Source organism: Sus scrofa, chromosome 5 (genome assembly GCF_054392235.1).
Source record: "Sus scrofa isolate SSC_HxYL_T2T_F1_AM1 chromosome 5, Sscrofa_HxYL_maternal_Yorkshire_Landrace_v2.0, whole genome shotgun sequence".
NCBI lineage: Eukaryota > Metazoa > Chordata > Mammalia > Artiodactyla > Suidae > Sus > Sus scrofa.
The window spans coordinates 69,061,957-69,089,804 of NC_139387.1; the positions used below are offsets into that span (position 1 = coordinate 69,061,957).

The 27,848-nt window shown below is 37.2% G+C and overlaps 1 protein-coding gene across 8 annotated transcripts in view; it reads left to right on the top strand.

Annotated features, from left to right (window-relative positions):
- Positions 1–5,749: 5,749 nt before the first annotated feature.
- The window catches only part of OVOS1 (ovostatin 1), a 49,617-nt gene continuing 27,518 nt past the window's right edge, over positions 5,750–27,848 (top strand). For 2 of the 8 annotated variants that reach the window (XM_084956798.1, XM_084956799.1), the window contains exons 1-5: positions 23,770–23,989; positions 24,603–24,827; positions 25,795–25,849; positions 26,234–26,379; positions 27,096–27,245. In XM_084956798.1, the coding sequence (XP_084812924.1) occupies positions 24,648–24,827; positions 25,795–25,849; positions 26,234–26,379; positions 27,096–27,245 (531 nt within the window). In that variant the 5' untranslated portion in view covers positions 23,770–23,989; positions 24,603–24,647. Of the gene's footprint in view, positions 5,926–6,553; positions 6,738–7,345; positions 7,503–9,439; positions 9,493–9,906; positions 9,928–12,438; positions 12,608–13,106; positions 13,192–17,402; positions 17,536–21,185; positions 21,298–21,985; positions 22,173–23,210; positions 23,321–23,646; positions 23,990–24,602; positions 24,828–25,794; positions 25,850–26,233; positions 26,380–27,095; positions 27,246–27,848 lie in introns of those variants that run through there. The other 6 variants (XM_084956793.1, XM_084956794.1, XM_084956796.1 and 3 more) reach the window with 6 other exon arrangements.

The window sequence follows — 27,848 nt, forward strand, 5'->3', positions numbered from 1 at the left end:
CTCGTTTCATAAATATTGTATTTTCCAGTTTAGACAATGGTGAATCCCTTTCCAACATTTAAACTCATCATGGATGCATCTATGAAATGTAGCAAGCTGTTCAATACTAAATCCATTAAATACAACACACCTCAAAAATAAGCAACAATGTTCCTTAAAAATTTTCTCCTTTTACCAGTCAGCAAATAGCAAGAAATTTTAATTTACAATGAATGATGTATTTTTCCCATGAGGCATACACAAAACTCAGCTTCTTTCTTTCCAACACTTTTAAAAATGATGAGTCCCAGTGCTTGGCATATAGCAGGTACTCAGTAAAAACGACGAATTTATGAGTGGATTCCTGGGACAAATTCATTCATGTCACTGAAATCTGAATTTTCTCCCCTGCAATTACAATCTGGTGAATATTCCACCTAAATGGAGGTGAAAAAATATATATCTGGAACTACATTTGTGGAAAATATTACTGTATAGTTGAAAAATTCACAAGAATCCTTTGAAATATTCCTATAAAACAAGTTAGTGAAATATAAAGGAAACATTCAAAATTCAGTGGTCTTCAACAAGAAAAATCAGTGGTTTTTATATGAAAAATCAAAAATTCCTTAGGATCTGCAATAGAAGATACCATTTAAAGTGGTAACAAAAAAGACAGAATAATTCAAAATAAACTTAACAACGTATTAAAAAATTGTATCATGAAAGCATTAAAATATCTCTGAAAGACACAAAAGAGACTTGAAAGAATAGACAGATATACAATATATTAAATTAATATAAAATATTAGCTCTGCATACTGAGGTATGTGGAATGATTGGCCAACAGGGACCTGCTGTATAGCACAGAGAACCATGTTGAGTATTCGGTGATGCTCTATTTGGGAAAAGAATCTGAAAGAGAATGGGTATGGGTATGTGTATATACATGAACAAATCACTTTGCTGTACAGCAGAAACTATCACAACCTTGTAAATCAACTGCACTTCAATTAAACTTTAAAAAATATTTTAAGAAACTCAACATTTTTTAAAAACATCAATTCTCTCTAATGCAACTCCAGTAAGACTGACCAAGGAGGGAGTTTCTACTATACTGGAAAATCTGGATTCTAAAATTGCTATGGTTTAAAAAAAAAAAAAAAGATTAAAAATAAAATAAAACTGTTATGGTAAAATAAAAAATCAGGGAGAATCTGGAAAACAAAAAAGCAGAAGCACTGAGATAGGGCATGGGAATTAGAAAGAAAACAGGTATGACCAAGTATTAGAGTCTATTAAAATTTTTGATAAAATAAATAGATGGCTGTTTATGTTACATGAGTATAGAGTTAGACTAAAGGAATGGAACAGAAAAAAACAAGAAATAAACCAATATATATATGGAAATTTAGTGTTTGGTATAAACAACATCTAAAAAGCAACAAGGTAATTTGATATTTGAACAACTGGATAGTCATCTCCAAGTGGGAAAAGTTGGATCCAAACTTCACACTGTACACCAAGGTAAATATCAAATGGATCCAAATTTTGTTTTTTTGGTTAAAAACTCTAGAAAACAGTATAGGAGAATGTTTTCCTTATTTTGGATGGGAGACTTTTCTAAAGATAGCTCAAAATCCAGAAGCCAAAAAAGAAAAAAATTTAAATCTACCTTTAAGGTTCTTGCAACAATTTTTTTTTTCAAAAAAGTTGTAAGCGATGCCCCAAAGAAAAAGATAACGCTAAGAGCTTATTTTCTTTGAGCATAAATTACAGCTACCAGAAGTGGAAACAAAGAGTAACATCACTCATAATTGATACCCAGGTTCCAAATTCAAATCTTTTTGGGAGGTGGGGGGGCTTCCTAGGCTAGCTTCATCCAGTCCACTAGGCCTAATCAGGTAAAAGAATAACTGTCCTGGGTATGGAGTACAACATCAGTAAGGCTTCTAAGTTTTAGATAACAATAAAATTAAAAACCCGAAGATTCTCAAGTGTCACCTCTTTGGTGGAATTCTCTTTGATCCTGTCCTCCTCCAGAGAGAAAACATCCTAAAATTCATGCTTCTCTGTTATTGCATTTACATGGTCTAGTATCAATTTTGTGTTTATCTCACCAATAATATCAACGTGTTCTCTCTCTCTCTCTTGTTTTTTAGCTTTTTAGGGCTGCACCTGCAGTATATGGAAGTTCCTAGACTAAGGGTCAAATCAGAGCAATAGCTGCTGGCCTAGACCACAGCTACAATAACAGCAGGTGTGTCTTTGACCTACACCACAGCTCATGGCAACACTGGATCCTTAACCCACTGAGCAAAGCCAGGGATCAAACCTGTGTCCTTATGGTTAATAGTCGGGTTCATTACTGCTGAGCCACAATGGAATGCTTATCAACATCTTTTAATGAAAATAGACCATATATTATTTTTCTTTGTTTCTACCCAATTGTGGGAACTAAAACACAAATTAATAAATATTTTTGGAACCAATGAATAAACCTCTTTATTTATGTTTTACTCATCCTACAAAACTGAGAACTTCAGCCTGGGTCACAGACTCTCCCATGACTCTGAGAGATTATTCCAAAGAGGCAGGGGAAGGAATCAGGATATACAGGAGTTTTTAACAAGAAAATCAGGTAGTTGGAACATCAGATGATTACTGTTAATTAAAGACAAACCTACTATCTCAAGTTAAGGAGTTTAGTGCTTTTCTACATGTAGGAAGATGCAAGAGTCTAGGCTCACTGAAATCACTCTTTTGATATGCACCTTATGCCTTGGTCAGTTTCCTGTGTTTTCTCATCCTGAGTCTCCTCAGGATGCACCATCCAGAGGAGTGGTGATTGTTGTGGCTGATAGCTGCAACTTCCTTTGTTTACTGATATGGCAGGCGGTATTTTTAGTTAACAATTGATAGCATTAGTTGGAGTCTAAATGTTTTGTTAAGGTCATGATTCTCCAAGGACTGTGACAGAAATTTCCAACCAGATGGTGGTTTCAGTGATGAATTACATAATTATGAACACTGCCTTATATTTTTATCATGATTACGCATCCTTCCCCCATTCATCTCAAGATTTTAATATTTTCTCTAGTAAAGAAAAGCGTCATGGCCCTGAAGATGTCTAACTCACCACACAGGTGGTAGCATTTGGTAAGATGCCATTTGCAAAAGCAAGGATTAAAAACCCCGACCCTCAACAAGGTTGGATAAAATCTCATTTTTGACACTGTTGAATTTTGTTTGTGAAACTGAAAAAAAACATAGCTCTGTAAACACTGGCCACGTCGTACATATTCACTTGGCCCTTTGTTATCCATCTGTCTTTCCCCCATGACTTTTTTTTAATTACCTATCAATAGGTGGGTGTTGTATGATTAGAAATTTTCTTGGCAACCCTAACAATCAGTTAGTGATGAAAGAGATAAACATCTGAGAACAAGAAGGGCAATTTCACCTGTCCTGCAGGTTGTTCCTTTCTGAAGAAAAGGTGATTTCCTTTTCAATGGATTGCAACATCAGGAACTGAATAGTTTTGTTTATTTTAAAACATAATTCGCTGTGTATATATTACTGGTCTTGGGCAATACACCTTATTCGTAGTGTTGACTTAAACGATTCAGAGAGGTGAACCGGAAGTTCAAGATGTTCACAAGAACTCTCAAATAGATTTTAAATTTCTTTCCCTTAACAATGACCATCATGGGGAGTTCCCATTGTGGCACAGTGGAAATGAATCTGACTAGTATCTGTGAGGATGCGTGTTCGATCCTTGACCTTATTTAGTGGGTTAAGGATCCGGCGTTACCGTGAGCTATGGTGTAGGTCACAGGTGCAGCTTGGATCCCATGTTGCTGTAGCTGAGGCATAGGCCAGCAGCTATAGCTCCAATTTGACCCTTTACCTGGGAACTTCCATTTACCATAGGTACAGCCCTAAACAGGAAAAAAAAAAAAAAAAGAACTTCATTAAAGATGCAGTTGGGAAAATCAAGAAAATGTTTTCTGTTTGTTTAGAGAAAACATATCACATACAAAATATATATGATGTCAAGAGAGCATTTCAGATCACTACCTCAGATTCCACTCAGTGGAGCCAGGGAAATAAACCAACATTGCCCCTCACCCGATCAATATCACCCAGTTGGAGTAGCAGGAGAGCCATTCTCTCTCTTCCATTGGCTGTCTTTCCCTTTGCAAATAGTTTTCCAGTATAATTTTGGCAACATCCCTAGATGTAGGATATTAAATATCATTTGCATGGTGCAAGGATTCCCAATTGATATCCACATCTCTCACATTTCTCAGAACACCAGATTTTTTTCAACCCTCTGCTGGGTATCGCCTCTTTGTTGCACGGCAGTCACCTCATACTTGATACGTACCGAACGTAATGATCACATCATCTGTGGATTCATTTTGTCTTCCCTGTCTACATGCAATAGTATTCACCAACAGTGTCAATCTCACTCTCTCCTGCTTCTTCATCCTCAAATCAAAACTGTCTCACCTTCTAACAATTGGAGTAAAAAAAAAAAAAAAAAGTTTTTTGAAGACATATTGCCGTTGTTCAGGGTCTTAACTCTGTAACCGAGACAAGCAGACTCATCTAGTTCTCTTTCCACTGTTTCACTCTCTCTTTTGTTTTCCATGGTTTACCAAGTTATTATGTTCACAACTCTGCAAAATAACACTCAAACTCTTCAGCCCAAGACCTTTTTCAAGAGGCCTATTGAATGTCATTTCATAAACTGTCTTTTCTCCAAGAAAATGGAGACTACCATTATTTTTAAAACGCACGCAGTATTTGATTATAATTTTATAATTTTCTTTCCAAAGCTGTTACCTTGGTTTCTACTCTACCTGCAAAAATTCATAATCATGTTCATATTTCCAACTCAAAACTTCCTTATGAAATTCTTTTCAACTTCCCACTCATCATTTTAATGTGATTCCATTGAATGTTGTTCATAGTTTCAATATAGGCTTTGTATCACATGGATTTGCAATTTATGTTTACATATCCTGCTGAGTGGACAGTGAGCTGTTCTAGGAAAAGGTGGACTTATTCATCTGTTTATCACCAGGACCTGGTTCAATACTATGTCCCTCACCTAACACACATTTTTTCTTTCTTAGATTTGGGACCCAAAAAGGATACTGAGCATTGTAAAGAAAAACTCACTAAGAAAAATCATAATAAATGTTGAATACATATCAATATTTTAAATGTATTCTGTATTATGAAATTATAGAAAAACCACAGTTTCAATGACCTCTAAAATGAGCCCATATCGAGATAACTATTTGCATCCAGGTTTTGGCAATATGGCACATGGTACTCCTCTCAGAAGCCTGGAAAATTTACCTTTGGAAATTCGGAACGATAACAGCAATTTGGAAGGGTATTTTTCTTCCAAGTGCTAATTCCTATGTGCACTAACCCTTTGGATGTTTGGGGCAGCCCTGTGAGTGAGGTCCTAAATTAAACCTACGAATGCCTAAGTGCCACACAAGTGTTTTCTTTGTTATTCTCCTTCTTCCTGTCAAACCTGTGCTGCTAATTCCAAAAACAGATCAGCATCCAGTGAACTTAAGAAGGAAGTTGTACAGTAAAGTGACACCCCCACCGCCCCAAAATAATGGAAGAGGCAATCTAAATGTGATTTGATTGGTGGGTCCATGATACTTGCTCCAAAAAAGCAATTGATCCTTCATTGTGTGTGAATATATAAAAGCAACAATATGTGGAGAGAGACAGAGTAGAAGGAAGGAAAGAAAATAGAGAGTTAAGACAACTGATGTCCAATAAGAAAGACAGAGAGAAGGAGAGAATCTTTATTTTGAAGTCTTTATTGTTCAGGCATCAGGATAGAATGGTGCCTATCATTTTTCTGAGCACCTTTTTGCTTCATTTCACTGTTTCTGTGGCTACAAAACCGTAAGGGAATATTATTTTTTCTACTCATATGAAAGTACCAGTGAAGTGACTTTATTAACTATGCTCTGTGTTAAGATGTGATTGTATTTTACCATTTTAACTTTTGAGACTGAATTTTGGTTTCCCTTCTGAATTTTAGGGTTTTTGTGGGGGTTTTTTGCATGTTTGTTTGTTTTGCTTTGTTTGTCTTTTTAGGGCTGAACCCACAGCATGTGGAAGTTCCCAGGCTAGAGGTTAAATTGACGCTGTAGCTACCAGCCTACACCACAGCCACAACAACGCTGGATCCGAGCCTCTTCTTTGACTAAACCACAGCTCATGGCAACACCAGATCCTTAATCCACTGAGGGAGGCCAGAGAGCGAAGCCTCATCCTCATGGATACTAGTTAGGCTTGTTACAGCTGACCCACCCCGGGAACTCCCTACCTTCTAAATTCTAAACAAGTGTAGGAAGGGAACTGACAGCTTTTTCTTAAGATACCTCTCTCTGCATACTCAAGTTTATTGTAATACTGTGAAAAAAATATGCATGTTTTAGGACTATTTCAATAAGCTAAAATTGCTTTTTATGCATGTTCTGCATTTCTCCTACACTTGTTTTGAGTGTTGATGACTCTCTTTGCATAGGCAATATATCCTATGGGTCTCCTCTGTGATGCAAAGTCATTCTACAGAGCAAGCTTGTCTCCACCTTTTAAACCTTAATGAATCTGTATCCTTGAGTGTTGTCTTAGAATATGATGGATCCAGTACCACCATTTTTGACCAGTCTGTGGAAGAGGATAACTTCTATGCTTGTGCAAAGTTTGAGGTGAGGCACCAAATTTGACATTTCAGAGCTTCCAATGGGAAGAGAAAAGGATGGCTTAGAATTATTTTTAGAGAAATAACGAATCTTGATTTCTAGATTGGTTGTGGAGGCAGGGAGGAAAATTGGAGAATTCTTGAAAAGCAAATAAAAGAAAAAGTTATATGTACAATAAAACTTGTGAAATTTCGCACTTTCTGATTATAGGGAATGGTATTTTTAGATAGGAGACCTGTTTCACCATATGAAGCAAGAGAATTAGGTAAAGGATTGGGACAGAGGGGAACATAAAAAGAAAATGGAAGACAAGAAATCACAAAATAAGTGTATTAGAAATGGTCCCCATGCTAGCTAAAAGGATGGTAAAAATTAATCCCCAAGTCTCTCATTAAGAAATAATGGGTTTTCCTTGAGCATGTTGGTGGCCTTCTTATGTGCTTCTATGTGCCTCGGAATACTGGATTTATTTTCTCATTGTAATTATCTTAATAAAAAATAACTTAACCATTTTACAAAAAGAAATGATAGGTTTAAAAGGCAAATTAGGGTATCATTTTCCTTCCTAGTGCCTAAAAGTAATTTTCCCATTCTCTGCTCTTTAATGTAAATAGGTTTCTCACAAGTCCTTTGAAAATTTGGCTTTTGTGACCTTGTTGGCTAAGGGAGCTACTCTTAAAATCTTTGAGAGGAGATCTGTAGCATTCTCTTCAGAGGAGACAGTAACATTTGTGCAGACAAGTAAACCCATCTATAAATCTGGAGAGAATGGTAAGTCAATGTTTATGTTTCCTTCATATGGTTGACTTTAGAAACACATTCTTCCAATTGTTAGCCATCCAAACACATAATTAAATATTAATCCAAGCACACAGTCTTAAATTTAATCTTAATGTCTCAGGGTCAAGAATTTCTAGAATTTTGACTGGTTGTCCAGGTCAGTTATGAAATAGTGCCCTTCACCTCCAGCGACTGAATGCTTTGTTTTCCACGATTTGGCATGCAATTTCAGTTTACAAATTCTCTTGACAAGCTTACACAACACAATGGCTGTAAGCATGGGATGCGTGGCCCCATAATTTATCAGTTGGGCAAGCTAATTAAATTTTTATTTAAACTCGGTTTTCCCTTCTCTAGAATGGAGGCAGTACAAGTAGCTGTGTTATAGAAATATTGTAAGAATAAAATTAGTTGATGAAAATAGTACCTAGTACACAGTAAAGAGTTTCAAATGATATTTATTGTTATCATCATTATCATTCATACTAGCAGAAGTCATCATAAATCTAATAATCTAGGAGTTCCCGTCGTGGTGCAGAGGTTAACGAATCCGACTAGGAACCATAAGGTTGGGGGTTCGGTCCCTGCCCTTGCTCAGTGGGTTAACGATCTGGCGTTGCCGTGAGCTGTGGTGTAGGTTGCAGACGTGGCTCGGATCCCACGTTGCTGTGGCTCTGGCGTAGGCCAGTAGTTATAGCTCCGATTAGACCCCTAGCCTGGGAACCTCCATATGCTGCGGGAGCGGCCCAAAGAAATAGCAAAAAAAAGACAAAAATAAATAAATAAATCTAATAATCTAGGCAGAGCCCTCCTATTTTCTTTATTAGTGTTATAAATAAAAAGAGTTGAAAGAACACCAAATGAGGATTCAGGAAGATATGATTTTCATCTTAGCTCTGTCAATAAACTATTGACTTTTGCCAAGTAAATACTGATCTTGAGGGTTTTTTTTTTTTTTTTTTTTTGCTTTTTAGGGCCTCATCCATGGCATATGGATTTTCCCAGGCTAGGGGTCCAATCAGAGCTACAGCTGCTGGCCTACACCACAGCCACAGCCACAGACAGTCCTAGCCCTGAATGCAACCTACACCATAACTCATGGCAAGGCTGGATTCTTAACCCACTGAGCAAGGCCAGGGATTGAACCTGCATCCTCATAGATCCTAGTTGGTTTTTCGTTAACCACTCTGAACCACGAAGGGAACTCCTGATTTTGAGATCTTTAGTTTTCTCCTTTATAAAATTAGAGGTTGGATGAGAACCTCTACACACTTTGTTCTGACTGATATGTATTTGTATCATTCACTGAAAAGAAATAAGAGAACTACAACAGAATCTTAGAATGAGATTTTTCGCTACATTATGATTTCTCTTCTGAACTTATTAAAGTGCTATGATGATAGCTAAAATGCCTTTTCTGGAATTCTGCTAAAATTAACTAATATTTGCTAACATAAATACATTTTCAATTTACATCAATTATGCGTAACTCCTACTATACCTATTTCACATTTGTCCTTCTGCAACTAATTTTGCCAGCTGTTGCTGAGCCATTTCAATGGGCTGTTAGTGTAGGAGTTTCCAACAATGTCAGCTTTGGTAACATCAAATCTTCGACAACAGAGGAATTATTAATGTGCAATAAGAGATCTTCCCGAAGAAAGGGTGGGGGAAAAAACTGTAACTGCAATGTATACATCTAAGGATGACCAGACCCCCTTGCTGTACAGTGGGAAAATAATAAAAAAAAAAAAAAAGAGATCTTCCCAAAAGGACCCCAAATCTCATAAGGGTTAAATTAGAGGAGAAGGAAGTACAGTATTCTAAGATAGAAAGGTAATTAATTTCTATGTCTATTTATGAGCAATCACACCTGGGAGTGAAATAATAAAAGTATTTTTTCCCCTCTTCTTCCTTCTTTCTTTTAGTTAAAGCTCGCATTGTGACACTGGATACCAAATTCAGACCTGTCAAGGATTTGGTGAGTTCAATTATTTCAATGGGGCAATGACCTTTAAGCAAATTAAATAAATCCATTACTTTGTAAAGTATCATCAGGAAGCTTTCCATAAGCATGAAGAATTATAGGTAAAATTGCAAAGATAAACCTCAAATTTAAACATAGAACTTTCCTTTACAGTGCATTGATTTATACTTCTTTAGGTCTTTTTGTTAGACAAGGAACAAAATAGCTTTTCTGAAGCCTGATTTCCACTGCTCAAAGGAGATTTTTCCTGGCATCTTTGGCTATAGAAACTTTGCTGTCTGAGAAAGTGGGGAGTAAGTCAACATTTAAGTCAGATGATTTCTTAGGACTTATATTTATCATGCAGTACCTGGCAAAAAAAGAATGAACTATTTCAATATTAACTTGCATTTTTCTTTCTTCTTTCAGTATCCCTTGATCACACTTCAGGTAAGAGATCTTTTTCACACCCATCATTTAAAATTTTCAGACAAATAATGTTGTGTGTCTAGTTGTCATTAAGAATAGTTAGAAATTAAGATAACCGAAATAAGGGGGAAGAGAAATCCTCACACACATATACAGTGTAAGGTATCAGACGACTATCTAAAATAAAGTGTCAGCTGTGGGGAAAATGCACTAACTTGCATTTTTGTGGAAAACAGAGTGGGCTCTTTCTAAGGAAGACATGTTCACAATTGATTGATTTTGGCTGCTGGCCCTTCTCAATTTTAACTTAGCTACATCTTTTTGAAGAAAATAGAAATCATAAACACCTAAAAATTTTAAAGTATGCCAGAAGTGACCTTATTATAAAATGGACTTTGCTTTCAGAAAATAGTTCGTGACTCCTTCTACTAATTCAAATCTCTAGTGTAGTCACGTGTGGCTTTCAAACGGATTTGAAATCTCATGCTTTTCAATAAATAGATTGTATCGACCAACTCCAATATGTATATTTTAGTATGATAAGTACCATTCCTGTTAACTAATTCTGAAGGTTAATGCTGAGATTGAGTTCATCATTCATGATTATGTATTTAAAGGTATACTTCAGATAGTCTTTGTAATTTGAATGGTTTCGACTTTTCTATATGAGTAAAAAATAGTTCACACGTCTAACAGGATAAAGAAATATAAAGTTAGCCATTTTCATATTTTCTGCATTATTAGTAATCCATAAATACAGTCACATTTCAGTATTTTAATTCAGCTGGTGTTGTGTTCTATTGAAAGCAACAGAAAGCTTAACTAACTGAAATTGATTTAAATGAAAAGGTAGTTTATTGTTTTCACAAACTGCTATATCTGAAGGTAATCACTTCAGGGTTAGGACTGGAATAGGATTACCCAGGATTCTTGTATTTAACCCCTCTGACATCCTCAATGTGTTGCTTCACTTTCAATGGCCTCTGAGTCTGATTCCTTCTGAAAGAGTTTTCTACCCAGTGACTTCTATTTACCTGTAATTGACCACCCCCATCACGTGAACAATCCTTACTGAAAGGAAGAGTAAAAAGTTAATTTAACTCTCTAGAATTTATTGTAGAGATAAGCCAAAAAAAAAAAAAGTGAGTAATGTTTTTGCTTCTTTGTAGAAATCTTTTTATCAGGATTTCTTTATCACAATTTGATGATATTAGTACACTTATTGAACCAGGCTCACATAAGTTGCAATATGCTACAAGCAAATAAAGGAGAGAGGGTGGCATTACCGATGCTTTCTTATTGTAGAATTTCCATTTAACTGCTCTTGCATGCAGTATGTAATGCATGACCAACTTACACACCAAATACAAACCTTTACAAGTATTTGGTGGGATAAGTATCTCCTGTGCACCTGTCAGTGTGTATCCACCTGCTATGAAAAGCACTACCCCAGAGCATGTACATTAGGTTTTAAATTCCTTAAGCGAGTACCCTGGTGGCTCAGTGGGTTAAGGATCCAGCATCACTGCAGTGGCTCAGGTCACTGCTGTAGTGTGTGTTTGATCTCTGGCCAGGGAACTTCTGCATGCTGCAGGCATGGCCACAAAATATAAAGTCTTTAGGAGTTCCCGCCATGGTGCAGTGGTTAATGAATCTGACTAGGAACCATGAGATTGTGGGTTCGATCCCTGGCCTTGCTCAGTGGGTTAAGGATCCGGCGTTGCCATGAGCTGTGGTGTAGGTTGCAGACGCGGCTCGGATCCCGCATTGCTGTGGCTCTGGCGTAGGTGGCTACAGCTCCAATTAGACCCCTAGCCTGGGAACCTCCATATGCCGCAGTCGTGGCCCAAGAAAAGGGAAAAAGACAAAAAATAAAATAAAATAAAGTCTTTAAGGATTTAGAGATTATCCTACTAAGTCAGTCAGTCAGTCAAAGACAAAAATTACATGATATCACTTATAGGTGGAATCCAATAAAAATGATACAAATGAACATATTTACAAAACAGAAACAGACTCACATATCTCAAATTCAAACTTATGGGTTACCAAAGGGGAAATGTGGAGGGAAGGATAAATTAGAAATTTGCGATTAACAGATACACACTACTATATGTAAAATAGATAACTAACAAGGACCTACTGTATAGCACAGAGAACTCTATCAATACTCTGTAAGAATCTGAAAAAGATGGATACACACACACATACATACATATATGTACAACTGAATCACTTGGCTGTATACCTGAAATTAGCACATTATATGTCAGCTCTACGCCAATAAATTTTTTTAAATCAGAATCATTAGTTACAGATTTTTTTTTTAATATACTTTTGGACTTAAGAAAGATATGCTGTAAGATTGAATTTGAATACCTGAGGAAATTACGCTGTTTCTACAATTTGAGACATTAATGCCGTAAAATGACAGAGCTTTGTTACTTGAATCGATGACCTAAAATACCTCAAATAGGGAAGGAAAAGATAATACTTTCATATGACTCCTGCTTTTCTTTCTTTATTTCCCAGGACCCTCAAAACAATAGGATTTTTCAATGGCAAAATGTGACTTCTTCTCAAAATATTACCGAACTCTCGTTCCAATTGATCTCAGAACCAATGGTTGGAGATTACTCTATTGTTGTGAAAAGGGAATCGGGAAAGATGTTGATGCACCAATTCACTGTTAATAAATATGGTAACCAATTCCTACTATGGCTGTTGTCCTCTATAAATGGAGGGTTGAAAGGACCATTCAACCATTCTAATTTCGTGTTAGAATTAGACAAGAGTACATGAAGCTTCATTTGGTTTTCTGCCATCTCCCTTTCTTGCCCTTCTATGTTTTATCATCTCTCCTTTCTCGTTCTTCATTCCTTGCCCAGATTCTTCTTTAGAACCCTTCCTTTTCTCAGGAGGAGAAATCCAGATAATTTTCTGGAAAGGATCTAAAAGGATTACAGTAAATAAAACGTGATGTTCCAAGAATAGGGAAGAGAAAGGAAAGGGGGAACAAGTAATCATTAATGGGACACCATCACCCTTTGGTGCCATACAGAATTTAGGACCTTTAGAAATGTGATCGCTACAGAGGCACGCATGGGAAAATGTTATGCATGGAAACGTAATCACATGACTGCAAACATTTTTGCTCAACAGTGATTTGGAAGTTGAAGTATATTTGTTTTTGTTTCTAGTGTTGCCCAAGTTTGAAGTTAAAGTCAGTGCACCACAAACAATAACTATTTCAGATGATGAATTCCAAGTCAGTGCATGTGCGAAGTAAGTATTTATTCAGGCGATCTGACTCCAGAGAGAATGAAAAATAAGATTAACCATGTAACTTACATTAAAATTATTAAAGAAGGGATTCTTATCGTAGAATATTTGAAAAATATAAAGAAAAACATGAGAATTACTTATAATTAATTCCATAAACTTCCATCAACATTGCAATTTATTTTCTTTTGGTCTTTTATGAATATGTCCCACAATTGCAATCACAGTCTTCTACCCTTATAATTAAGAAGACATGTCTGCATATTATACTAATCTTTCTGTGAAGTTCAGTTCCTTGCTACATAAATACATCTCCCTCTTTCATTTTGTTTTCCTAATGACAAATAATGTTATAGTAATGTCTTTAAATGCACAGAGTAGCTTTTGTGTTAAAAATTATTTACTTAAGAAAAATTCCCAGAATTGGATTTACTATGACAAAGTGCGTGACATTCTTTTAGTCTTTTGATTGTCATATCGATCACTAAAATATGCTGTGCCAGTGTACAGCAGAAATTGGCACAGCATTGTAAATCAAAAATATTTGAGTTCTTTACAAAAGAGAAATTTTGAAAATGTCATAGTGGAAAAAAAGGCATTTCATCAATTTAATTTAAACTAATTTGAATCCTCTTATGTAAAAAAAAAGTCCTATGAGGTTTGAGAAATTTTGATTTTCTTTTGGGGAAGTTATCTCTAATGCTGCTTAGCTTTTTAAAGTGGTGATGCCTTTTCTCAAATTTTTTTTTTTTTTTTTTTTTTGTCTTTTTGTCTATTTAGGGCCGCACCCAAGGCATATGGAGGTTCCCAGGCTAGGGGTCTAATCGGAGCTGTTGCCACCGGCCTACACCACAGCCACAGGAACCCAGGATCTGAGCCACTTCTGCAACCTACACCACAGCTCATGGCAATGCCGGATCCTTAACCCACTGAGCAAGGCCAGGGATCTAACCTGCAACCTCCTGGTTCCTAGTTGGATTCATTTCCGCTGCACCATAATGGAAACTCCTCAAATTTCTAATTATACTTAAAAATTCATTGAGTGCCAATTTCCATGCTAAGCATTACACCTATTATGTTCTTACCACATCACTATGAGAGAGGAGCTATTATCACCTCTATTTTACAAAGAGCAATAATAAAACACAGAGACTTGAAATAATTTATCAACATTAATGGAGTTTTTGAAGGCAAAACTGGAATTTAGACCCAACTATTTGTCTTCAACACTACTGCCCTATACAAGACCTCTGCTATACTTTATAAAAATGACTAAAATATTAATATTTGCCTTATTCATTAAACGTGGTTTATTTAATTGGTGATATGAAAATTACTTGCTTTTGAATGTTTTCAGCCACATCTTAAAGATGCACTGGCTGCCTTGTACAATGTGGGGGCAGGGCTGAGGGTGCCCTGGAGAATCTTGGAAACTATTTTCTAGTCTTTTTTTCAAAAAAATAATAATATTTAAAATGTTCTTTGAACTCTATGAAAATAGTTATAATGTTTTTCTGCGTTTCAGTGAAGAGAAGCTGACTGTGTGCCAGAATTTCATAAATGGAATATATGAGAGATTGTAGATTATCTATATTAGAAATAATGGGATAATCAGGAGTTTTCTGGTGGCTCAGTGGGTTAAGGACCCAGCATTGTTATCACTACAGCTCAGGGCACTGCTGTGGCGGGGGTTTGATCCCTGGTCCGGGTACTTCTGCATGCTTTGGGAGCAGCCCCCAAAAATATAATAGGATCATCAATACATGCATGAAGAAATCCAGGATTCTAAACTGGCTTCACTAGAAAAATCCTACAGAAAGCCAGAACTGTCAATGAGATTAACATCTATAATTTATCTCCTGAATAAGATGCTAAGAAACAACACACATTTATCAACTGAGTTAAAATATCTATCAAGTACCACCTTTTTTTTTTTTTTTTTTTTTTTTTTTTGTCTTTTTGCCTTTTCTAGGGCCACACCCACGGCATATGGAGGTTCCCAGGCTAGAGGTCAAATCAGAACTGTAGCCACCGGCCTACGCCAGAGCCACAGCAACTCGGGATCCGAGCCGTGTCTGCAACCTATACCACAGCTCACGACAACGCCGGATCCGTTAACCCACTGAGCAAGGGCAGGGACCGAACCTGCAACCTCATGGTTCCTAGTCGGATTCGTTAACCACTGATCCAAGTACCACCTTTCTAAAAAACTTCTCAGCTACGTGTTGATATGGAATTGGGACGCATTGAAACCTCCTTACTGTTATATTCCACGCAGTTCTGCCATGAAATAATATGGCAGCATCAGCAATAATAATATTTGCAACAGAACCAAGCAGTTGAGAGGGGAGCTGTGCTGGCTCCAAAGTTATTTCTGGGCCAATTCTGAGAACATGAGGAAAGCCATCTGTGTGTCCAGAGATTAACATCAGTGAATGATGTGCCTGCCTTAGATTGTATAAAAGACTGTGTCAAGGAGTTCCCGTCGTGGCGCAGTGGTTAACGAATCCGACTAGGAACCATGAGGTTGCTGGTTCGGTCCCTGGCCTTGCTCAGTGGGTTAAGGATCCGGCCTTGCCATGAGCTGTGGTGTAGGTTGCAAACGCAGCTCGGATCCCGCATTGCTATGGCTATGGCTGTGGAATAGGCTGGTGGCTACAGCTCCGATTAGACCCCTAGCCTGGGAACCTCCATATGCCGCAGGAGCGGCCCAAGAAAAGGCAAAAAGACAAAAAATAAAATAAAAGACTGTGTCACTGTTCCTTAAGTACTCCCTGGGACAGAGCTTGAAACAACTAGAGAAAACAACAACAGATTAGATTATTTTAACCAACCACTTCAGAGTTAAATTAAGCTTTTCAGAAGGAAGAAATGTCCCCACAGGCAAAGGTAAATTTTAATGAACTGCATTAGTACCCACCAAAAGCTTTTCAAATTACAAAAGTAGAATATTTATTCTGTCCTGCCTGAAAAGTTTAAGCTATATATTTCATGGATGTTTGTCCACCTGTAGATCAAATGATGATGAGTTTTATAAATAAAAGACAATAAGAAGAAATAAATAAGTTCAGGTATAGTATTTGTGGCCTGATGGTAGTTTTGCCTCTATTTTACATGTAATTGATATTTAGAGCTGAGAGGTAATTGTAGCTATTTTGGGATGAGTGAAAATTTCAGGAACATTAAGAATTTTTGAATATAGAGATAAACAAATTAGTGGAATGGAAAGATTGTGGAGTGAGAATGATCTAAGTTTGAATTTTAATTCCATCAGTTACAGTGTGAAGAAATTTCTTGATCTCAATTTACTAATCTGCAAAATGAGATAACATACCTACCTCTTGCAGTCACTGGGAAAAATAAATAAGTTGATGGGTGTGAACACCAGTGTCCAACAATTAGAAAAAAGTGGTAAAATCAATAAATTTAATGATATTCAGTTTTACTATATACTAATTTCACATTTGTTATGTTTTTCTAAATCCTAGTAGAAAGAAGCCTCAAATAACCAAAAAACTCAGACTACAACTGTATTTGCCTTTGAACCTTTAAAAAACTCGTGTTGTAGTTTTTTGTGTTTTAAGGAAAAAGTGAGATATTTATTTAACTCCATCCCAAAAGACATTATACTTTTAATTAAAGCATGTCCAGTACATGCCAATCCTTTGATATGCAATGAAAACTTTTATTTAAAATATTGATTTCTACTTCAAGATCCTGAGTAATTCTAGTGTTATTTACCAGCATATAAAACACATGCTACAAACAATTTTAATATTTTTATCAGATTAAAATATAATTTTTAAAACTATTTATTTATTTATTTTTGGCTGTGCCCATAGTGTGTAGACGTTCTTGGGCCAGGGATAGAGCCCGCATCACTACATTAACCAGAGCCACGGCAGTGACAACACTGGGTGCTTAACCCACTGAGCCACAAGGGAACTCCTAAAAACTCAATTTATTCATTAAAACCTATTCGGTGAGATTTTAGATTCCGCATTACCTTGAACTTGATTTTTTTAAAAGCAGCTTAATCCTTCTAACAGATCAAATGCCTACTTTTGCCTAAATTCCCTGGGGAAGATAGTCCCAATAGATGAGGATTCCTAATTGAACTTGGTGTTGGGATAGTCGTTTAGAGATTTCATATATCGTTTCTGAAGACACGACTATAAAATATTACCACGGTGTTGTTCATCTGTTATTACCAGTCCACTTTCTCCGACTAGGTACACCTTTGGACAACCTGTACAAGGAAGAGCCCAAATCCGGGTGTGCAGAGAACTTTTTTCCTCTGGGAGTTGTGAGAACAACAATGAAATATGTGAACAATTTGTTACACAGGTACAGATCATGACCTTCACTCCAAAAAAAAATTCTTGTTCATTTTCATTCTTCTTCTTCCTTTGATTCCATTTATAAAAGGGACTGAACAACATTATTTTTATTTTGTGGATAACGGAGGTTGCAGTTCGATGAGGTGAAGAATGAAGAGAAATGTGTGACTCATTCTCTAGGTCAAGGAAATCTCTGTTCACCTACACAGAAGTTTTTGAATTTGGAAATTTTACTGGCTTTCCATTTTTACATAATGTGAGACAACCTCTCTGATCTTTCTTTCTTTCTTTTTTTTTAGGGCCTCACCCATGGAATATGGAGGTGCCCAGGCTAAGCGTCAAACCGGAGCTGCAGCTGCTGGCCTACCCCACAGCTCACGGCTATGCAAGACCCTAACCCAGTGAATGAGGCCAGGGATCAAATTCATGTCCTCATGGATGCTAGTTGGGTTCATTAACCGCTAAGCCACGACAGGAACTCCTGACCTCTCTGATCTTTTTGGGGGGAATCATTAATCATTCTTTACATAAATGAATCCTTGATGGCCTTCACCACGCAACCTAGGATTGCCCCACCGAAGAAAGTTCATTTGCAAACATCTGCAATTCAGAGTATGTATTTCTCTTCCTTTAGATGTGATGTTCACTTTTGAAGCCACCATTTGCTTTTTCAATCTGTAGCATCGTCACTTTAACAATCCCACGCATCTCTTGGAGAATCACCTTTGAGCTTCAAAAGTGAATTTTGTATACACCAACCTGTTTATATTTCAATTTTGATTATCCTAAACTCTCCAACTTTAGTGACCATCCTTTAAATATCAATACTTGGTTAAGATGGCTAGAAATTTATTTTTGAGGTAGGAATTGCAGGCTGAGAAAGGTTGAATGGAATCCTTTCAGATCAGCAGCACATTATTCTGCTGTGTGGTTGTAATGTAAGTTACTCCATTTTACCCAAATGATGGGTGTGCATTCAGCTGTTTTATTTTTTCCCCTGTGGGAAAAATGCAACAATAAGTAATCTGCTAAAACTATCTTTATTTATTTATTTATTTATTTGCTTTTTAAGGCCACACCCACAGCATGTGGAGGTTCCCAGCGTAGGGGTTGAATCAGGGCTACAGCTGCCAGCCTGTACCACAGCCACAGCAATGCTGTATCTAAGCCGTGTCTACAACCTACACCACTGCTCGTGGCAACGCCACATCCTTAACCCACTAAGCAAGGTCAGGGATCAAACCTGAATCCTCATGGATACTAGTAGGATTTGTTTCCATTGCGCCACAAAGGGCACTCCACTATACATGTGAGGTTGTATTTATTTGAAATAGATTCCTTGGAGCAAGTTACCTGAGTCAGAGTAGATGGATGATAGATAGATAGATAGATAGATAGATAGATGGATAGATAGATAGATAATAATAGAATCATTTAAAACTTTAATTAAAAAAAATTTCCTAAATTACTACCAGCAATATATGAACTTAAATTTTTTTTGCCATTTTGATAGGCAAATATGTAGTTTGTTTTAATTTGAATTACTAGTGAGTTTTGAGCATATTTTTATATTTTCATCATCAGTTTGGATTTGTTCTTTTGAGAACTCTTAATTATCCCTGTTTTCTTGTTTCTGTGAAACTGACCCTCTGTTTAATTATAGATATTACCCTCTAGTCTTTTTTTTTTTTTTTCAAGTCTGTTATTTCAATATTGACCTTACAGTGTTTTTGAAATTCCAGAGTTCCTAATGTTTCTGGGTTCTCAGTCTTAGAAAAAGGTCTCACTTGCCACTGTGTTGTACAGGTAGCTAAAGTGTGCTTTTAAGATTTTAAAAATTTCTCTAATCAACAAAACGTAGTTTTTTATTATGGTCTAAAATAAGAAATTTTCTTTTTCTGGACACTCAGTTGTTAGTACCTAATCTTATACAATTTTGCCCTCCCTCTTTATTCTAAATTATGTTCATAAAATGTTCACCTGTTTTACTGGTCTTGGACTTTTGCTTTCACTTTTTCCCTAATGTTTTTTGTTGTTGTTGTTTCTAAGTAATTTTTTGTAGTTTTCTCTGTATTCTTTTCTCTAAAATTTTAGTTTATTTTGTTGGTTTAAAAAAAAAAGCTAGTTGCTTCTTTCTGTTAAAACACAGTGTTTTATATTTTCATTTAACCACAGCTTAACAGCATACATTTTGATGCCAAGTATTTTTCCCTTGACACTAATAACATCTAGATTCCTATTGATTTACTTTGCATTTTCCCTCTGACTCAGGGATTACTGAAAAATACTTTTCTTATAATTCCAAAGCAATTAAGGTTCTTCCGATTACCTTTTATTATTTCTTTTTAATTTGATTGTATCATAACTAGACAAAGTAAAATTGCCCTTTTTTGTTGTTGTTGATAGAACAGCGGATAGTTCAGAGGAGCCTACATTCTCACATCAGAATGCCTGGTTAGTTCCACCACCTTCTGACTGTGTGATTTGGGGCAGGTTGTATAACCCACCTGTACCACAGTTCATTCATCCATATGATGAAGATGATAATAGTGTCTAGTTCATAAAGTAGTTCTAAGTATCAATGAACTGAAATCTCCTTCTAACATTTTTCTTTTTTTTTGACTGCACTCATGGCATGCAGAATTTCCCAGGCCAGGGATCAAACCCACACCACAGCTATAACCAGAGCCACAGCGGTGACAGTGCTGGATATTTAACCCACTGAGCCACCAGGGAACTCCTCCTTCTAACATTTTAATTTTGAAATTAATAAACCCTTCATTTTAAAAGAGAACTAAATCTATATTTTTCTACTGATGTCTCTACTGAAAGATTACTCTTATCTTTTTCACCTAATTTTAAATGAATAATTTACCTTAAAAATGTTTTGGTGTTACACGTTTGAAGAGTGCTTCTGTTTCATCCATTCCTAATACCTCTCAAGCTGATTTTGATTTCTTTTTCTTTTGTTGTCTGTGCCCACAGCACGTGGAAATTCCCGGGCCAGGGAGCAAACCCAAGCCACAGAGATAACCCAAGCCTTGCTGCAGTGACAAGGCCGGATCCTTAACCTACTATACCACAGAAGAATTCTATAATTTCTTAATCTTAAAATATCATTCAGTTCCATCTTTATTCTTTATTCCCATTCCAGGAACTATATCCCTGAAATCTGTAAAGCAGACATTACCTCCTTTGTTTTAATTGCTAATGCAAACACCACCTACTTCCTTCTCCTTGTTTTCATTTCTTGGCATTTCAACAAGTTTGTGAGATGGAACCGTGGGGCAGTGGAGGGAGTCATGTGTCTGTGCTGAAATTACATATTTTAGGAGTTCCCGTCGTGGCTCGGTGGTTAATGAATCCGACCAGGAACCATGAGGTTGCAGGTTCGATCCCTGCCCTTGCTCAGTGGGTTAAGGATCCAGGCGTTGCCATGAACTGTGGTGTAGGTCGCAGACGGGGCTCGGATCCCGAGTTGCTGTGACTGTGGTGTAGGCCGGCAGCTACAGCTCTGATTGGACCCCTAGCCTGGGAACCTCCATATGCTGCTGGTGCGGCCCTAGAAAAGGCAAAAAGACAAAAAAAAAGAAAAAAAAATTACATACTTTAAAAAGACTTTTAAATCCCTAACTTTTTCATTATTCTATTTTTCAGTTGAGAAATGGTTGTGTTTCTCAAACAGTAAATACAAAAGTCTTCCAACTCTACCGTTCTGGACTTTTCATGTCATTTCATATCACCGTAACTGTTGCAGAAACTGGGACAGGTAATGCTTGTTTTATGGGCATCCTGGGGGGTATGCAGCTTCCTGGGAGAAGTTATCCAGTTAGCAGTACTCACTAAATACAGATCAATATATCTAATCTCTTGGGGTAGAACATGATGGAAGATAGTATGAGAAAAAGTATTATATAAAACTGGGTCACTATGCTGAACAGCAGAAATTGATACAACCCTGGAAATCAATTATACTCTAACAAAACAAAAAGGAAAAAATCATGAGATAAAAATTTTGTACTCCTTGGATATCAAGATTAAAATGTCATGAAAAAAAAATAATCAAAGCTGCTTTTTTTTTTTTTAAAGGCGCTGCACCTGTGGTATATGGAGGGTCCCAGGCTAGGGGTCCAAGTGGAGCTGTAGCTGCTAGCCTAGACGGCTGCTTTTGAACAAGATTTCCCTAATAATACTTAAAACTATTATCTAAATGCTCCATGTTTATGTCTGCTGTGTGCCTGCATCAATCAGACAAATGAGCTCCCGTCAAAGGTAGTAGAGCCAGCTAAAGAACAAGGAAAGTATCTCTTTCTAATTTTGTGTCAGTCATTTGATAATCACTTGCCAAGATCTAATCTTTGTTGTTGTTCATTTGTTTGTTTTGCTTTTTAGGACCACACTAGTGGCATATGGAAGTTCCCAGCCTAGGTCAAATTGGAGCTGTAGCCACTGGCCACAGCCACAGCCACAGCAACTTGGGGTCTGAGCTGCATCTGCGACCTACGCTATAGCTCACGGCAATGCCAGATCCCCAACCCACTGAGCGAGGCCAGGTATCGAACCTGCATCCTCACAGGTGCTAGTCGAAGATGGAACTCCCTAATCTGTATTTTAATGCCGGAGCTCACAGTCTACATCTGGAAGGTCAAATCCAGGTCCTTGCCTATTTATGTAAATAAAGTTTTATTGGAAGATGACCGTTTTGATCACCTTGCTTAAGAACTACAACAACAAAGTTGAGTAGCTGGGACAGCGATACATCAGTCTTAGGCTTGAGTTATAACTGTCAGATCCTTTACCAAAGTTTGCCAACTTCTGATTCACTATAATTGGGTGCATCTGCAAGTGTAAAAATTATTTGTGAAAAATTTGCAAGATTGCACATGGCAAGGACTCAATAAATATTTTTTAAAAGAATGACAAAGCAGAGGAAAGTGAGATAAAATTTGGATTGGAGAAAACGAGACTCAATTACTAATTATTTCTTGTTACTTAAAGATCGTTAGGGAGTTCCCTTGTGGTACAGTGAGTTAAGGACCTGGCATTGCCATTGCAGTGGCTCTGGTGGCTGCTGTGGTGCAGGTTCAATCTCTAGCCCAGGAATTTCCACATGCTGCAGGTGCAGCCAAAAAAAAGGATCGGGATGGTATTATTTATAAAGTGCGTTATATAAATATGCTTGATCAATATTGTGATGGCATTCATAATGGATAAGTTTGACACATTTATAGTCCTACTTAGATATGTTTGCCTCTACTTGTCACACGCTTTGTCCATATCACGATGCATTTCTATTTACTTTGCTATTAGATATTTTTGAATCTGGTAAAAATCTGGAAACAGTTATCTTGTAGGCTAAAGACATTCTCTGTCTATGACATTTTCTGCCATAAACAAGTGTTCCAAGCCAGCATTGAGTAGAACAAAGGATAATGTGTTTTCTCCTGGTTCTGACTAAAATATTTTCATGTCAATTACATTATTCAGTTTGATGAATTCTATAACCAGGGAGTACTCTGAAGCCTGCTCCCAGCATCCACACCTCCCTTGCAACGCAGAATAAGAATGTCATTCTGTCTACATGTGTTTGCACACGTACAAACACAATCTAAGCTATTTGTTCTGTTGAAATTCTTGATCAAATGATTTATCTACTCAAACACTGTCTTTCATTTCTAACAGGTGTGCAGATCAGTGAAAAATCTTCTATTTTTATCACTCAACTGCTTGGGATTGTGACTTTTGAGAATACGGACACTTTCTATAGAAGAGGAATTCCTTACTTGGGAACTGTGGGTTTGACTTTAAAAATATATGCTCTCATTTCATTTTATTAGATCATAGATTGTCCTTTGAAAATTTCTGGACCCTTTTTCTTACTTCCAAACACCTACATAGCATGACTGCATCTGATATATTGGGAAAAGTCCTTCACAGAAAGAAAGCAATAGATAAAATTATAGCTGTTTCCATATTGTGTTTACTTAATAAAATATCCTTCTGTCTATTGAAATTTAAGAAAATTCAAAATAAACATTTGTGAATAGGAAACTCCTTCTTTGTAGAAATGAGACATTTTGAATTTTAAAAATGAATGTCTCTTTTGGTTTGTGTGCAGCTTAAACTGTCCGGTCCTGATAATGCACCGATGGTAAACAAGTTATTGCAGTTGGAGCTCAATAACAAATTTCTAGGAAATTACACCACGGATGAGAATGGGGAAGCTCAGTTTTCCATCGACACTTCAGATATATTCGATCCAGCCTTCAGCCTGAAAGTAAGGCATCAGCGTAAATGAGATCTGGCAGGGGATTTCAATGTTAGCAATTCTGACTATTAGGAATCTCTTAAAAGATAACTTGTGGGCATTCCTGCTGTGACACAGTGGGTTAAGGATCCAGTGTTGCTGCAGCTGTGGCATCACTCAGATTCGATCCCTGGCCCGGGAACTTCCATATGCCGTGAGTATGGTTGAAAAAGGAAAAAATAATAATAATAATAATGTATTGGGAATACCTTTTAACAAAGCTTTAACTTGTAGTGTATTTTATGTTTACTTGCTCATTAAATAATACATGGGAATACTTATTGAAGATAACAGCCTATTATAATTTTCATAAATTCTCTAACAATCAATATTTTCCCCTGAGAAACTAGAAATAGCTCGTGAAGGTGATTTGGCTTTTTTCCTTTGATCGTTTCACACAGAGATGAGAGAGATTCTGTGCTTTGTCTTTTTCTGCTTAAACAGAATTTTGCAAACAATCTGTTAAGTGTTCAAATGTAGCTGAAAGACATAGGGCTTAAAGCCATTCCCTGACGTCCATTACAAAGTAAAAATAAACACTTTGTTGGAGGCCTAATGAAATATACATAAATTAAGGTCCTCTTTTTATATGCAAAAAGAGGAGAGTGCTGTTACTGTTTTTACTTCCAAGATTTAACATTGAGAGGTCAGCCACAAGCTAAGATGCCTCCCTGCTTTGAAGAGATAAGAAGCCTTGCTTTCTGCAGTGACTGTGCCTGGAAGGTCTTTGCAGTGCTGAAATCCTCTGCTGCCTTTTATCTTCTCAGGCCACGTATATCCGGCCCAAGAGCTGCTACCTTCCCAGCTGGTTAATGCCAGAATACATGGACGGTCATCTCTCAGTCCAACGCTTTTACTCCCGAACCAACAGCTTCCTAATGATTGAACCTGAACCCAAGCAGCTTCGCTGCGATCAACAAAAGATTGTTACTGTGCATTACTCCCTAAACAGGGACGCTTACAGAGACGAGCCAATTAACTTCTTCTATTTGGTAAGTCTCAGTGGGTGGATTCCTGGATCTTGTCTAATTGTCTGCTTAGCCCAGAACCCGTACATCCGTCCTTGACAACCAGAGTGAACCAGCCTTCTCACTTTGCTGGTCAATACTACTGGGTCCATTAAGAACGAACTCAGAAACAAATAAAGGAACACATTAGAAGTTCCAAGGCAACTTCAGTTTCCCTAAGGTTGAAAATCTTATTATTCAGAGTCTGTTCTTTTAAGCTTTCCACTCTAACTCATACCAAGTATACATGATCTATCAGGAAGATAAACTGTTAGGCAGCTACTAGGGAGTAAGGTGCAAGGCTGAGCTGATGAGCAATAAAAAGAGTCAGCCCTTTTGGTTCTGTCCCCATATTTATCCCTTTTTGTCTCTACAAGGCTATGGAAAGAAGAAAAGCTACAAAGTTGGACACTAAGACTTCCGATTGGAATCCTCCCCCCCTCCTGTTTTATCATGCAAACCAGTTGCTCTTGGGCAGATTGTTTAAACTCTCTAAGCTTTAGTTTCTTCAGCTGTATATTTGTGATTGGAAATAATAAGACTTACCTCAGAGGGTAAGTGTTATATGTCAGGCAGTGTTACGAGAGTTTTTCATATGTGTGCATTAATCAGCCCTACGAATATCTCCTTTTTCCAAATAAGGGAACAGAGCAAAGAAGTGAAATGACTCGGTTTATTGGAAGCCAGATGGTCTAAATGATTTCAGCGCTTTATGCACCCCTTAGACAGTGATTTGCATTGTCCTTCACCAAGTTTCTAGCACATAATAGACTCTCCATCCATTGCAGTCACGTTCTCTGTTCTTTTCCAAGTTGTGCAGAGTCCATTTATAATAGTTGTTGGTGGAAGCGACCTTACCTTATGAATATAATGATCATTAGATCATTCATTATTTAATAATTTATGATGTATTATCTAACATGATATCACATATTGTGTTTTTTCCACACAGATAATGGTAAGAGGATCTATCTTCCTCAATGGACAAAAGGAAATCCAAAACAAAGGTGTATATGATACATTCATATATATTCTCCCTTCACTTTTTTTCTTTTAAAGAGTCAAGCGGTTAGGAAAGGCCCTTAACATTCCAATTTGTGGATGGAAGGCAATAGTGAGAATACTTTGATGAAAGAGATTTCAACCTGTTTCAGTTATTGCCAGGTTATCAAGTACATTATAGAAAATTTATGTCCAAAACCCAAACATGGTTCTTATCTAAATTTTACAGCCTTCTTCATTCGTGTATATAAACCTTCCATTGTTTATTTGCCTTTAAAATAAAGCCTACTTGCTCTGTCTATGCATACCATTCTCTTCTATCTAAGTGTCCCACTGAGCTGGGAAACTGGTGGCATTATATCTGCTGATGACCTTTCCTGTCTACACAGCCTGGACGGGAAACTTCTCATTCCCCATCGATGTCAGTGCTGACCTGGCTCCCATGGCTGTCATGCTTGTCTACACTGTTCACCCCAGTGGGGAAATTGTAGCTGACAGTGTCAAATTCCAGGTTGACAAGTGCTTTAAAAACAAGGTGACGTTTCTTCTATACTTTGTCTGTCCTGAATGAGAGGGGTGGGTGGTTTCCTCCCTGGTGTCTCCTTGTTTTCTCACTGCCATAACCTTTATAGGGTCATCTCGAAATCAACACTGGATATAGTGAAATTGGCATTGGAATTAAAATTGGAATTGGTATAGGAGAAGAGAGAATCATCAAACAGAATAAACGTTGGCATCAATGCCAATCCTGAGATGATAGGAAGGTGGTGATGGTGGTGGCCCTGTAAGGAAGGAGAATTAAGGGTGACAGTGGGCAAGAGAAAAGTTAGTACAGGGAGTTCCCGTCATGGTGCAGCAAAAACAAATCCGACTAGGAACTATGAGGTTGCAGGTTCAATCCCTGCCCTCGCTCAGTGGGTTAAGTATCCGGCATTGCTGTGGCTGTGGTGTAGGCTGACAGCTGTAGCTCCGATTTGACCCCTAGCTTGGGAACTTCCATAGGCCAAATGTGCAGCCCTAAAAAAGACAGAAAGAAAGAAAGAGAGAGAGAAAGAGAAAGAAAGAAAGCAAGAAAGAAAGAAAGAAAGAGAGAGAGAGAGAGAGAGAGAAAGAAAGAAAGAGAGAGAGAGAGAAAGAAAGAAAAGAAAAGAAAAGTTCGTATAGAAACCTGTCAAGATTAACTTGGAAAAGGTTAGATATATTCAATCTATTTTCACAGAATTACACATTCCTTTTCTTCCCCTACTTTAGGTTAGCATAAAGTTCTCGAAGGAGCAGGGGCCACCTGGCTCCAGGACCAGTCTCCATCTTCAAGCAGCCCCTGATTCAGTCTGTGCTCTCCGGGCTGTGGATAGAAGTGTTCTCCTGCTGAAATCAGACCAACAGCTGTCCGCTGAAAGGGTAAGCCCTCTGACCTCCTCATTTTTATCTGGACTCCTAACAAGTCTTACCCTCCAGATGATTTTTTTTTTTGGACGGAGCAGCTTAAAAAAGTCAAATATTGCCTTCCTTTGTTCTTTCCTGGGTTATTTTTCATGACTGACCCAGCATTCATAGCAATACAGAACTCTCAAGATAATTGTAATGGGTTAGGGGTTATAAAACAAGGTGATTTTTTTAAAAAAAAACTATAGATGTAACCATGTCTGTAGAAACCTAGAGTTAAATCCCTGTTTGGAAGGATATGTTTGGACACAATCTGAAAATATTATCTATTAATGGATCTTACATTTTCATAAGCATTTCCAAACCAGTAATTCTAGAAGTTTACATGAAAATTGTTTCTGTTGGGTATTTTACTTTCCCCTTCTCTCTCATTTTATTTTATTTTATTTTAGGCATTTTTCTTTAATGGTTATTTCCCCAATACTTTTTTCCCCCCTTCTCTCTCATTTGAAAGTGGCATCTTTCCTTCTTTGTCAGAACGTAAAAGTTTATGTTCTATTTTTTCCTTCCTATTCACAAAGTTCTGCCAGTTTCTTCAGTCATCTTCTGGTTGCATAA